This window comes from Amblyomma maculatum, chromosome 8, assembly GCF_055883805.1.
Source record: "Amblyomma maculatum isolate TAMU_Amacu chromosome 8, ASM5588380v1, whole genome shotgun sequence".
In the NCBI taxonomy this organism is placed as follows: Eukaryota; Metazoa; Arthropoda; class Arachnida; order Ixodida; family Ixodidae; genus Amblyomma; species Amblyomma maculatum.
In genome coordinates, this window is record NC_139351.1 from 104,748,943 (window position 1) to 104,763,341 (window position 14,399).

The 14,399-nt window shown below is 46.0% G+C and overlaps 2 protein-coding genes across 2 annotated transcripts in view; both read left to right on the forward strand.

Annotated features, from left to right (window-relative positions):
• alpha-PheRS (phenylalanine--tRNA ligase alpha subunit) overlaps nucleotides 1-14,399 on the forward strand; it is a 30,977-nt gene that overhangs the window by 12,165 nt on the left and 4,413 nt on the right. The gene's annotated exons all lie outside the window — the stretch shown is intronic.
• Nucleotides 4,370-9,783, forward strand: LOC146182092 (uncharacterized). Its single transcript, XM_084575601.1, has 3 exons — nucleotides 4,370-4,729; nucleotides 5,194-5,755; nucleotides 7,347-9,783. Exons 1-3 carry the CDS (start codon nucleotides 4,638-4,640, stop codon nucleotides 9,351-9,353), a joined length of 2,661 nt encoding a protein of 886 aa, XP_084431727.1. The 5' UTR covers nucleotides 4,370-4,637; the 3' UTR covers nucleotides 9,354-9,783.

Consider the following 14,399-nt stretch of genomic DNA (forward strand, 5'->3'; position numbering starts at 1 on the left):
GTGTAAAAGTTATTTGTTATCAAACTTAGCGTTTTTTGTAAAATGGCTAAAAGTATATGCAAAACTGTTCAAGTAATAAGCTTTTATCTGTGCTGAAATTTCGCGTGAAAAAACTTTACACCTTGCTGTCAGAGGATAAGCATCGGTTTTGTTCTACGACTCTCGAGGAATGTGCACTGTCAGGATGATTTCAGCTAATTTTTTCGTGGTTCACTTGAAGCGCGCGAGCTCTTCATGAAATATTTTAAGCATGATTGAAATGCTCCATGGCTTGTTTTTTTTGGCGAATATAACTTCAAGGTTCGGGCTTTCGTTATCTTATTCAACCGGTAACAATTATCAACTACAAAGTCTACAAAAAGCCAATAAAAGTGGAATAACAAAGCCAGGTATAATAAATGTAGTAGTTAGCGCCATCTATGAAATTTTATGTGCACTAAAATGTCGCAGTTCAGAAAAATTACGAGGATGGCGCCACAAACACCCTGAATCGAGGGGTATTTACGAGAGGGTATTGTGCGTCTACAACATTTTTCCTTTGCCCTTTCCTTTCCATCGGGCGAGAGAGGTAAACACTGGCGTGACGGGTCGAGTGGTCGGGTCGGGTCGGGTGTAGGTGCTTCGCGCGCTCAGGTGCTTCGCTCATGCGCAGTAGCGCTACTTGAAAATTGTCCTTTGACAAATGTACACTTGCTTGCTTTGATATTTATTTATCGCCTCGAATTAAGTGTGTCATACTGTTTGTGTGCCGAAACGTTGCCAGCTAAGGCTCTCGCGCGTGCAGCTGAGGTGCGCCCCGGCTACAATCAACACTGTACCCCGGCGAACGAAACGTGCTTCTTGTCCAGTACAAGTAGTGGCTTTCGTTACTAGAAAGATATATGCTTGTGTTTTGCAAAAGCAGGCATCTTTCTCCTCGTAGGGCTGCCACGCACGAGAAGCGAATTACCGCTAACATTGGAAACCAACGAACAAAAGAGGCCTCTTTCCTTCCTCTGAAACGACTAAGCGGAATGAGCAATTCAAAGAACAGTGCTGCCATAATTTGAACCTAGCAGCTAGAGATACATCCAAACAACGCGAAATCTCTGCATTCTTATTATCGAGTCAATCTTACACTGAAAGTGAGACAATGAAATCTTGCGCGTTAGAGGGTCGGTACCATGCAAACCCTCAAAGGAAAAATAGAACTTGATGCTATGGAAATTATCAAATAAGGATAAGAGGTTACGTGCCGCACAAATTTATTGCATGACATGAAGGTTTTACGAGTTTACTACAAAGATAGAAACGGTAAAAGAAATACTAAAATTCTGCTTCGCTCTGCCCACATGATAAAGGATGCATCGGCTGCTAAAGTGTAGTTTATTTACTGGTATCAGCCCAACTACATTGCTGTTTGTTTATTTTCCATATCTTAGGCAGGACAGGAAAAAAAATTACAAAAGTGTGAATAAATTTGACTTTGCCGCCACAGCCGAGGGAGGAAAAAAAAATGGTTGGAGGGTCGTAGTTGCTAAATGACCCGACCTCTGTCTTCTGTGCTCAGCGTTTCTTCTGCGCGTCCCCTTTCTTTTGGACGGGTTTGTTTATTTTATTTGAGCGCTTTTTTTTCGCTAAACTTGCCCTCTTAGTTGTTTCCCTGAGTGGCAAAGAAACGTTAGCGGTCAGAAACAGCGATCTTGTGTACTTTACCGTTCCCGTCATGTTCCGTGAGAGTGGAACCAGCGACATCGGTCTCAGTGACTTTTTGCAGCTACCTGTCGGGTCGGCAATTATCAAATGGGCCGTTTTTAGGCTTTTCATCATCACGAGCACTGAGGTGGTTTCGTAGCTTCTGTTCCTGCTCCTTGGTCGTTTTTACAGTTTTTTTTTTATTATTTTCCCTTCGAAGCCTAGCTATAGCGATTGTGCCCCGTTCCACTGCATCTGTTTTCTCAACAACAGTACCAGTGGAAGACAGAGTATGCTGGCCATTTGTGTCTTTCATGTTCGCCGGCTACATTTTGTTACTACAGAAACTACGCATCTCGTGAAGCATATATATTCGTCCTCGCCCTCAAACTATCTTTCGCAGCCTATCCCTCACCTCACCGCCTCTGCCTACCTTCATCCTCGTCCTCGCTAATTTTTCAGTGCTGATTTTCCCTCACCTCAACGACTCAAATCCTCATAAGGTGAAGGTGCGGACTCCTTCATGAGGATGTCCATGTATGTTAGAGTCAAGCGAATGTGATTTGATTTTGAACCTCTAAACGATCGTGACTAAGGGACGCCGCTGTATATGGTTCATGACTGAGCTATGAGCGCGCGAAATTCACCTTTGACCTCTCTGACGGCGTGGTGGAAAACTCTCGTGGCAATATTTGACGATTTTAGGTAATAGAGAGAAGGCATGACTGTTATGATCAGGGTGGATGTTCGCGCGAGTTGGTTCATCATCAAAGAAATGCAGCGCTTTTTAGACAAGGACAAAAAAAAAAAAAAGAAAGTTAGCGCACGTGCTGCAGCACGTGCGCTAACTTTCAACTCAATTTTATTGAATGCATTACAGTATTTTATACACTGTAGGAGCATAGACAAAACATGATTCCAGCATGCTATCGCGATGCACGTCATCACATAATCGCACAAATTATTTTCTCAAGAATATCGAAGGATCGCCTTCCACATTTTTCTTTCAACTCTCTGATTTTCCTGTCTTCTACAATATATCGCGTATCAGTTTTTCTTTATCGTCAATATTATCACTCATGTTCTCAACGTTTTGTTGTGTTCGCAAAATCTCTCATTTAGGCACCTCCCGGTCTGCCCTATGTACACCTTACAACAAGAAAACTGTAAGGAATACACAACGCCCTCCGCACACTGAACAGGCTTTTTATTGGGCTTTTTTGTGCATCCTTGTTTCTTGAGAGCCAACAGATCGGTCATCTTACATAGTTTCGCTAGTTTCTCAGGTGCTGAAAACATAACGTGTGCATCTGCTCGCACGATTTACTATTTTTTTTTTTTTTTTTTTTTTTTTTTTTTTTGTCAGAGTGTGCCACATCCTGGGAAGATAGGTTGTACTGCTACTTTTTTGTGCTTTTCTGCCTGGCTTTGAAATTGCGACTGCTTTGTAACGAGTAGTGTTTCTGCCGCTTCAGACTGCACTCTCATAAGCAGAAATAAAGAACAACTGACACGCGAGATTGTAAAGCCAGAGAAATAAGATAACTCAAAGAAGAATGTGTAAGCGATCCTTCGATATCATTCTCGACCAAGGAGATATATTCTAGAGTTCTTGGGAAAATAGAAACATGTTAATTTGTGCGATTATGTGGTGACGTGCTTCGCGATAGCATGCTAGTATCATGTTTTGTCTATGTTCCTACAGTGTCTAAAATCCTGAAATGCATTGAATAAAACTGAGTTGAGAGTTAGCGCACGTGCTGTCCACTCTTTGTTCTGTCCTTGTCTCAAAAGCTCTGTATTTCCTTGACTGTTATGATCGGGGGTTCCAGCCGAGGCTCCAGCGACCGACGACAGGAACCAAGCCAGCCCGGCGAGCAGCAGAAAAGGCGCCGTGTCGGCGGTAACATCGCGACCACGTGCTACAGCAACATCACCGCCACGTGCTGCGGCTGTCAATCACCTCGCCGGGTCTGAATGCCCGGGAAGCGACCCATTATTCTATAATTACCCGCCTGACGCACACAGGGGTTACCATGAGAAAGTTTTTCCTATTGTTTGTGAGAGCAAATGCACGCAGCTTTTCGCCGACGGGAGTGCCCAAATATTTTCGGGAATCTTCCAAGACGGAGTAGGTTTGTAATAAGGGAGTTATTACTTATAGGCATCCACCCAAGCACAGCCATATGGCTACAAAGGAAAGCTTTCTCGGAAACTTCGTAGTGAAAGAAAAAATGGTCCTGGTCCGGGGATAGAACCCGAGACCCCCGCCTTTCCTGGGCAATTGCTCTAACTACTGAGCTATTGGAAAGACGCAGACCAGCGGAAAGACGCAGACAAAGAGAGAAGCGCAATCCTTACCATTATGTACCAACTGGCCCAACTCTCCAATCTACTAAACTGAGCTAACCAGGACTGTCAGCAGATCATATGGTAGGGCGAGAGTGAATGGATCAATAACTGGAAGTGGGAATAGCTTTCCTTTGTAGTCTTATGGCTGCGCTTGGGTGAATGCCAGTAAGTAATTACTCCCAATTATTACTGGAGTGCCCACGAAATTCCGAGAATTAGATGCCGTGGAAAAGTGGCCTTTGCCAGGGGCAGACTGCTCGGAATTCGGAGCTGTTTCAACTCAATACTGCCTTTCCACCGCCAGCTAATAATCGCCATCGCCACCAAGGATGTTCACCTTCGCCACATGAAGTTGTGCGAGGAGGCTCAATTACCACCGTCGGCAGTGGGCGGCACCTCGAATTCTCATAAGTGTCTCCCTGATTGGTCTGCTCAACATGAACTCTTTTTCCCCAGTTCCCTAGCTGGGGACAACCAACAGTATAAAATGTGGAATTGTATCCACCATCAGTTCACTCAGGTCAGCTATCCCCGCTCAGCTATATTCTCGTCTCTCGTCTGCTCCTGACCAGCCTGCGGTGAAGACTAGGCCCTCGAACCTCGATCGCATCATGGCTAAACACCATAACCAGCCTCCGGTTAGGAAGAAAGGTCTGAAGGCTCGTCGAGGAAGGGCCCAACTTGCTGCTACAGCCCGTTGGAGGTAAGCCTTTTTTTTTCCTCTTCTGCGTTCTGTCTTCAATGCGTGGTTATTATGAACGCATACCAACTGAATAGATTTTCAACGCTAGTGCACATTATTTACAGATAATTGGTCTGTGTCTCTCAGCGTTGATAAGATAACCATTTACTTGCTTTTCTTGCCGTTCCTTTTTCCATTTTCTTTTCTACGCCGTGTTGAAGAAGCCTCATACTAACACAGTGAAGCCCTGTCATTTGAATGCACATGAGGTTTACGAAAATTGCTTTTCTTGTTAAATTTCTTTTTTACCCTCGCTTCTGCTTGCAGCAGCATAGGTGCCCTCGTTCAATAATGTAGAATGCACATGAGGTTTACTAAAATTGCATTTCTTGTCAACTTTATTTTTTACCCTCGCTTCTGCTTGCAGCAGCATAGGTGCCCTCGTTCAATAATGTTTTTGTTTCACTCCTCACATTGTTTTACAGAAAACATGCATTGCTGCAGATGAATGACAGCCCGAAATCAAAAGCATCAAAATGCCCGCCGCCACAACCTACGCCTAGTAATACCAGCTGTGACGTCACAATGACTGATTACTGGGATGACCTTGGAATTCAGGAGTCTTTGCCAGATCTTGCTGTTCAAAGGGACTTCAGCTGCCAGACAGCGCAGCACGGAGGCATACCTGGAAGAAGAGTTGTGTCTGTAGACCACTTTATAAAATCTGTACAGGCGCTTGGCGACCACCGCTGTCCTCGTTCTGAGGGAGGGCGCTTTGAGTATCAAGAGGAACGAAGGATTGGCATGTGGTCAGAGTTCAAATTCCGGTGCAATGGATGCCACGAGCTCAGAAGAGTGACTACAGACCCTATTGTGGAGCCAACGCCGCTCACAGAGAAGACGGCTGTTGGCATAAACGATGCTGCTGTATGGGCATTCACGAGCATCGGATCTGGCCACTCGCATCTGGAGGAGGCAATGTCTCTCATGGAGATTCCTGCCATGGGCAAGGGAACGTTCCTGCGTCGAGAGGAGGCACTTGGAAAGGTATGAGCATGGTGCCAAATTCTGTTTCTATGAGAATTTTTATGTGTAGCCTGGAATGTTTCCTTGCGTGCACTTGCTTCCCGCCCTTTTTGTTTTTGCCTACTTTATACACCAGTTGCATAGCCTACATGTCAGTTCCCTGTACAGCATATATTCCTGCAGAATGGCGGCAAAGACTTGTTTTGGGCAATAGTTGGTAGCTGCGCTGAAACATCGCGGGCAAAATTATATAGCCACACTCCTCGCCCATTCGTCTCGGCAATCCCCCCTCCCCCCTCTTGTGCACACTGTCGAGCCGCTATTACCCTATTTTAAATCTCCTTATTTCTAATTATACTTTCCTCACCCCCAACACACACACACACACACACACACACACACACACACACACACACACACACACACACACACACACACATGAGAGACAGACAGGCGGGTGTAACTTTGGACCTTTTGCAAACTCTGGAAGTCAGCTTCTTTGAGCAGAAAAAAACTTCCACGGCCTCCCAGCCGGTATTAGTTTTGAGGTCAAACATAGCGCGCAACCCTGAAAACGTACAGAGCCTGAATAATGTCGCGCCACCTTACTTCACGGTGCCGCAGTAAAGGGATTAGGTACAACTCTGTCAATCCACTGACTCTGTTGAATTGTGAAACGCAGCCCTACTACCCGCCACACGCCAACAGAGTACAAGGCATAGAATAGCAGAAAACAGAGCTGCACAAATTTAGACGGCCATCTTGATGAAAAAGCGTTTGCTGTACAAGAAAGCTGCATTTTGAAGCTGTGCATAGGAAATGGACAGAAATGAATATAACATGAAGGAAATTAGTTGAAGGAATATCAAATAGAGATGAAGTACTATAAATTATTTCAAAAGTTGCGATTGAAATTGCCAAAGTCTAGATGGATAATGTATGTTTCAGGCTGTATACAGCATAACATGCATTCGTTTGAACTGAACATATGGTCCCACGTTGAATACGCGACTCTTACTAAGGCTTTGCTCGAATACACGAATCCACTCAATCGGTATTAGCGCAAACAATGTACAGGACCATGGGCGCAGATCCTGCATGCATACTTTGAATATCAGTATACCCTACATGAACAGAAGTTGTATTTATCCTGCGCCTTTTATTTATAGAACGTGTCGGTTCCTTTTTCTTTTTTTGTCACTTCTTATTAGGAATTGTCGAAGCTCCTTGAAGCCTCCGAAAATCCCCGCTCATGTTATTTTCGCTATCTCAAATTCTGGGTGCAACTATAGTTTTTTTTTTTTTTCACGAAAAGAGTGGGAGAAAGAGACGTTCGTGAATCCAGTTATTATTATGACATGGTTTGATTTTTTTTTCTTACGAACTCATTTGTTCTTACATGCAGCTAAGGGGCGTTACATTTATTTAAAGTTTATCATGCATACAATAGTGAAAAGCTGAATTTTGAAGGACAATGTCGTCAGAAGTTTCATTAGGGCATACTCGTTTCTATGTGCTAAGCAAAATACAATGTTGGCATTTGCAAGTGGCGAAGCAACTTTGAATCTGTTGGGAACAGTAACAGCTTCACGTATGCTCTATTTTCTTTCAGCAATGGAAAGAAGTGCTCCTGGGTCTAATGATCGAAGCTGGCAAGGAGGAAAAGCGGCTGGCCCAAGAAGCTTGTGATTTCTGCGAGGATGACTGCACCCCAAACATCACCGTGGTAGTTGATGGTGGCTGGTCCCACAGGAGCCATGGCCACCGGTATTCTGCAAATTCTGGCGTGGCCGTCATCATCGGTAAGCGCACAAAAAGGCTCCTCTACTTAGGTGTGAGGAATAAGCTGTGCAGCACTTGCGAGTTCTATGCCAGGAAAAACGTAGAGGCAAAAGAGCACACGTGCTACAGAAACTGGGATCAAAGCTCAGGAGCCATGGAGGCGGATGTCCTAGTTGAAGGATTTCAGCGAAGCATGGAGATGCACGGCGTTCAATACCGCACCTTTATAGGCGACGGTGACTCATCTGTATACCACCAGATTCAATCGAAGGTTAGCTACGGCCGTTTTGTCCGAAAGCACGAATGTGCAAACCATGCGGTGAAGTGCTACACTTCCCGTCTGTATGCTATTGCCAAGGAGAGCAAAGGTGGCCGGCCCATGCTATCGGGTCCGAGAATAAAGCGGATAAAGAACGGGGCACGCAAGGCTGTCAGTCACTATGCCGAATTGCTGCGAGAATGTCCAGGTGATGTAAGAAAGCTTGTTCGAGATTTAGCCGCTGACCTGAGAAATGGTCCAAAACACGTGTTTGGGTGCCATGATGGCTGTAGGAGTTACTTCTGTGACCGAAGCAAGGGAGAAAACTTATTCGAGACGCTCCCTGTCATGCTGAGAACCAAGATAATGACTGCTGCCAACAGTATTTCGGAAAAAGCTGACCGTCTCATCACTGACGATACAAGCAACCTTGCTGAAGCCCTCATGTCTCTTGTTGCGAAGCTTTGTGGTGGCAAGCAGGTTAACCGATGCCAGAAGGGCTCCTATGAGCATCGTTGCCAAGCTGCTGGGCTAAGCTTCCAGTTGGGGCCTCAGTGGCACGGAAAAACTAGCAAAGCAATAAGTTGCAAGAGCCCCGGTGTTGTCTACAAGAAGTATGCCGGCAGGAAAGTGACTGAAAAAGGCAAAAGATTGCCGCGAAAAAGGCGACTTTTTGACAGCCAGCATAATCAGAGGGTCCGTGCCGACAGTACCTCATCACCTCACTATGGGGCAAACTGTATGAAGCCGGACCTGCCACCTGAACAGTTTGCTGAGAGAGCAGAAGCACAACTGAAAGAACTCCAGGTTGATAAGGACGGCTGTGCACGAATTGAGGCGCAAACACGCGGGCAGGCAGACAGTTCAAATTGGTTCGAGGAAAGAAGGCTTCGCCTCACTGCTTCTAATTTCCACGCTGTCTGCGTTAGAAAGGACTCAACACCCTGTGACGCACTGGTCAAGACCATTCTCGATCCAAAGAGCTTCACAAGTTCTGCCACGCAACACGGTAAGCAGCATGAGAGCGTTGCACTCCAGTTGTATGCAGCCGAAATGAAAAGAGACGTTCAACCGTGTGGGCTCTTTGTTGACCTTGAGTACGGATTTCTGGCAGCTTCCCCTGATGGTATAGTTGGCGACGAACGAATCGTGGAGGTCAAATGCCCGTTCACTGCAAAGGATGACCAACCCCTGGAAGCGGCACGGAAGTTCGCAGACAAGAAGAAAGACGGAGATCCAGTGCTGAAACGGTCACACAGGTATTTTTACCAAGTGCAAGGCCAGCTTCATGTTACCAGAAGGGATGTCTGTGACTTTGTGGTGTACACAACGAAAGGGATACATGTACAAGAAGTACACCGAGACGACGCTTTCTGGACAAAAAAAATGGAGCCATTTCTGGTTCGTTTTTATAAGGACTGCGTTCTTCCAGAAATTGTAGACTCCCGCCTCGCTCGCTCCATGGACGTGCGCCGCCCGGAATGGAATAGGAGGGCCATTGAGGCCAGGGAAAAAGCTAACAAGAGAGGAAGAAGTGCGATGTCGCATGAAGGACCTAAGGCTGACGACAAGGCCTAAACATTATACGTTGGCGTGTCGGCTGCCGCGTTCATGGGAAGCCGAAACATATAGACTCCGCGACCAAGAGGCCGTCTGATTGAAGGAGCTGGCCGACCGGAACGGAAGCAGCAGTCGGCAGCCCTGATGCTTCGCAAGAACTTGAGGCAGACCTCCAGGAGGCCGACCGGCAGATGGACTCAGCGAAAAAGACTAAGGAAGAGGCCATGCGGGCACACGGACAATAAAATAAAGCCCAAGCCAAGGCGTTCAGCATGGAACTGGAGACGCTGAAGACCAGGCACGAAAGGGAAATGAAGAGCTTGGAAGAGAGGTTGTTGGCCGAGGGTGAGCACAAGGAGCGGGAGCTGCTGGAACGATTGTTACCGGCAATCAAGGTGGCTGGTGTGCTTTGAGAGGGAGCTGCGGGAATGGCTCAAGAAGCAACAGCTACGGCGTGGTATGGGCGGCCACCTCGCACAGTAGGACGGTTCGTCCACTTCAGATGGGGAGCACTTGCAGCAGCTCACCGAGATCAACACTCGCCTGGGCAGATGTGCACCTGGAGAGCGAAGCGTCCAAAAAATCGATATGCCATGACGAAGTCTGGGATAGCAGTTTTGGTTTTCATCCTCGTGGTAACAGGGAAGGTCTCATGTGCTTACATAGACCTGGCACTCAGTGGACACACCGAGATGAAAGAACCGACTCTGGATGTGGGCAAGTCCAAGCTGGCGCCTGAGGTACATGAGTCCACGAAAACTGAAGGCATCGAGGGAGAAACCAAGGACGAGACCAAGGCCGGAGAGTACAGCATGTGGTGAGAGTGACCAGGGAGATCAGTCCATGAAAGTGGATACAAAGGATGAGGGCTCGTCATCGAGCAAGGAGGGTGAATAGGAGAACGAGAGCAAGCCCAAGAAGCCGAAGGTCGAGCCGGACACGGCGTCCACGCTAACAGAGGTGGACATTGAGGCCATGAGAGTCATCGTTCAGCGGAACGTCTTCATGCTCATTTGGTCCTACTTTGACCAGGTGGTCAACAACGCACGCGGCCCGCTCATCAACTTCGATGCGCCGTGCTGTAAGCACTGCGTAAAATTGGAACCTGAGTACCCTCGCGCGGCCTCCGCACACTGGAGAGAGCGGCCGTTACCGCGGGATGGTATCACGTGAAGAAATTTTGAGCTTTGAGTGGCCTCTACGGTCTTATTGGACTGCGTTTTTGTTTTGGTGATTTTCGATTTGTGTGTTGGTGTGGCCTTGTGTGTTATCTTATCGTCCATTGCCTGTGTAGTATGTGTTTTCGTGTGTGTGTGTGGTCGGACACAGTTAGTTCCCTGTCCCTCTACCCCTCCCCCCCCTCCCCTATCCGGTGGAAATATGTTACGGTATTGAAGAAGAGGAAGCGCGGTGCTAGCGCGAGTGGGGGGGGGGGGGTGATCGCGTGGATAGATAGAAGGAAGACAAGAATGAAGCCGGTGTTCGGGAGTGACTGTCTCCGTGGCTGCGTCTGTGTGAGTCAACGCCGTATGCGTCTATTTACCGAGCCTGCACCGTTACAATATATACCGTTTCAGAATAAAGCCCCTCTATGCTTCGATCTTTTTTTGTCATCTTGTCTGGTTGTTTTCATTCAGGATCACACCTCCTGGCTAAAATAGCGACACATATGCTAACTACCCTTGCTCATGTCAAGCTAGCAGAGAGAGTTCTGTACCACAGCATGCTGATAAAGCAAGCATATGCTTTACCTTGTGATCAGCTTGATTTGATATCGCTGAGCGAAGTGTATCCAACTACTTGTTACACTGCTTCCCATTTTTTTACATTTCTACCTCACTTGCTTTGTTCTTGGAGGTCCCCCCGACAGTCTGTACTACGGGACCTCCTGTACAACTCTTACTGCATCCATTTTTGTTGCATGTATGTATGAAATTAATAAACTTTAAATAAATAAACTCTCAACCCAACTCGGTTATTTGCAGCGTCGAGATTAGGAGCTAAATCTGCTTTGTCAGCAGGGGACCTGTTACAGCGCAGTAAAGCTGTTCTGTGGAGAGGCACCGACCTAATTTTCGTACCGACTTCAATAAACGCTTGTCTCACTGCCTCTGTTGTTGCACTTTATTTAAAACTTGCTGGGAAACATGTCGCCCCATTGTGTACTGAATGTGTCATCTAGCTACTTACTCAGCAAGGTATAACCGTGCCGGAGGCATTGAATTTTTTTTTTCTGGTTTTGTTTTGTAGTCTTGTAGCGTCCCTCGCGCCGCGCTTTTATCACAAACAACGGCACGGCGCTGGACAAATAAGAATTTGGCACTAAGCATCTCAGTGCAAGCAGCGAAAAAAAAAAAAAAAAACAGTTCGAACCCGAACGCTGTCGGAGCTGGTTATTCCTCGTCTTAGCTCCGCCACAAAGCTATCTTCAGATGTTCGCGGTGTTAGCATATGTTGTGAGGGTGTGGAATTTAGAGTTTTTTTTTTTTTTTCAGTGGCAAAAAGAAAAAATATCTTCCTCTTTCTACGCTAAAATGAATAGTAGGGGCACGGAACTATAGCACTGCATTAATTAATATAATATAATTTCAGAGAGCGTCTCCCTAGGAGAAATTGCACGAATACTTGTACTCTCTGCCACTTTACTGGTACAGATAAAATGTTTCGACAGTCTGCCAAGTGCAACTTGAAAACCTGAACATGCACAAGCATGCCTCTTCAACCTTCCCACTGAATTTCCTATATAGCGCAAGCAGTGCAGGCTCCAAAGAAAAGGAGAAAAAATGATGTAGTGGGCGGCCGAAGGTAATCACCAGCGTTTCAGTCATGTTTTTTTTTTTTTTTTTTTTCGGAATGTTGTGTTCCGGTGATGGTAGTAAAGGTAACGTGCCGCAGTAGCTGCCGGGGATGTTTTCGGTGAATGGGCAAGTAGGAAACAGCCATGTGAAGCTTCTTCAATACAAAAATGTAATGTTGAATCGGGTTTTGCCACTGCGTTTCCGTCATTCCCTTCACTAAAAATCAAAAAGAAAAAAAAAAAAAACGATGAGGCTCAACGGTGCTGAACCGAATGTCGAGCTTTAGCTCAAATGAGAGAAACCACTGTAATCAAGAGTTCGACGAAATGCAGTTGATCAGGTGGTGGCATAAAAAAATATACAGGGTCACTGACCAAGTCAAAGTTTCATGAAAACGTACTAACGTTTCGGAAGCCCTACAGCTTCGTTGTTCACAATGGATAAATCAAACATAAAGCATTCGTTTATATCTTCTTCAAATACTTTGACTTGATCAGTGGCCCTATATATATATACATATATATATATATTTATGAGAGAAAACACTGAATTGGTTTCCCGTTTGATGCTTTTATTTGCGCTTATTTTATTTATTTTATACGTGCATGATGTCCCGTCCTCTTCCCAGCTAATTCCGCTTCGTGAAGGGGGATATACCGCGGATTGTCCGAAGCATTACGGCGTCTAGGGTAAACCGTAGCATCGCCCGCTACCGCGCTTTGCCGCTGTGGCCGGGGGCATGGAGCGTTCGGTCTGGTTTGCCCAGGCACAATGAAGACGGCGATATTGCTAGCACTGTTTACGATTCTTAGAAAAACGCGCCACTCATGCAAGTGAGCAACAGAGCTAACGCTCTAAAAGCCCGTCGGCAGGCAGAAGAATGGGGCCCTTATCTCGAGTAAGGTAGATACCGTGTCACCCAGGCGTCCACTCACCCACCGTCTCAACGCCCAATTTGTTGACTTTATATTTGAACCTTGTTTTGAAGCAACTCGACTTCCTGTGCTCTGAAAGCGGTCTGATCATGTTCCCAAAACTGACATAGAAGCATGTGAAAATTTCGGAGCATACAATGAACGTGCTTCCGTTTGACCACATGAAGTAAAACCACTGTACTGCATTGGTATGATAAAAGTCACAAATTATAGCGCATGCCAAATCTGACAGAACGCGATCTGATCGCTGCGTCTAATCGTTTGGCGTTTGCAGGAAAACATTTGGTAAGCATCGGCGCTCTTGCATGGAGTAAAAGTTGGACTCTGATTATTATGTTGCAAATGTGTGAATGTACAAGTAAGTGCCACATCACGAAATTATTTACTACCAACACATGAAGCCGAAAGGCGGGCTCAACAGTATACTTGTTGCATACGTGTGTGTGCCCTGTGAAATGAGTACAATAAAGTCAGGCTCCAAGCTAATAATGAACAGTAGTCCATCCAATATACTGGTTCAGAAAGCGCATTCATCATCACGGGAAGCTGCAGCAGGACAGGTCAGCGTCTTCCATAGCATGCTACTTTTCACATCAGATTTCAGTGTCGAGTGAAATTCTGCCGGAGAAAAATGTTTCCAGGAGACTGATTGTTAAAATTTTATACTAATTGACTGAAAATAGTGTGTTCCTTTAATTGCACACACACACACACGCACACACACACACGCACACACACACACACACACACACACACACACGCGCGCACGCGCGAGCGAATAAATACAATGAGGACTCTGTGGAGCATCCAATTGGCAGTGGGGAAGTGGCCGCCATAAGCGCCTACAAAACTGTCCCTGTTAGGCCCTTTCTTCTGGCAACATTCCTTTACAACCCCCTCTCCCCTTCCCCCATTTCCCACATAGTTTAGTGTGAATGCGCCTCCTCAATGCCGAAGAGAACATGAATACATGCCGGCCTCCTGCGCGATACATAGCCTCTTGGTGGATTTCACATCTATTTCGAAATATCGATTCATCTCAAAAGGAAAAAATTAGCAATCATTCACTTATTTGCACATTGTAACTTACCAGGTCTAGTTTCGAAGATTGGACAAGCACGAACAAAAAATAAACAAGGGCGATTGTTGACTGAAGTTCAGCTAATTATAGCCACATTATCATATTTGTAATCACGTTTGATAAAGCAAATTTCTGTTGACCGCAAGAGCTGGCAGCTTCCACTCCAGTCAAGGAGTGTTCCGATCCCTACTATATCTATGGCATCAACAATAGGGAGGTTTAGAATATGGTACCCCTACCGCTTAGGGGG

What these genes read in the sequence shown, in the direction of transcription:
- LOC146182092 (XM_084575601.1), top strand. Translation starts at nt 4,638, where the DNA reads ATGGCTAAACACCATAACCAGCCTCCGGTTAGGAAGAAAGGTCTGAAG. An exon ending in GCTGCTACAGCCCGTTGGAG is followed by an intron (nt 4,730 to 5,193) that starts GTAAGCCTTTTT and finishes ATTGTTTTACAG; the next exon opens with AAAACATGCATTGCTGCAGA. An exon ending in GAGAGGAGGCACTTGGAAAG is followed by an intron (nt 5,756 to 7,346) that starts GTATGAGCATGG and finishes ATTTTCTTTCAG; the next exon opens with CAATGGAAAGAAGTGCTCCT.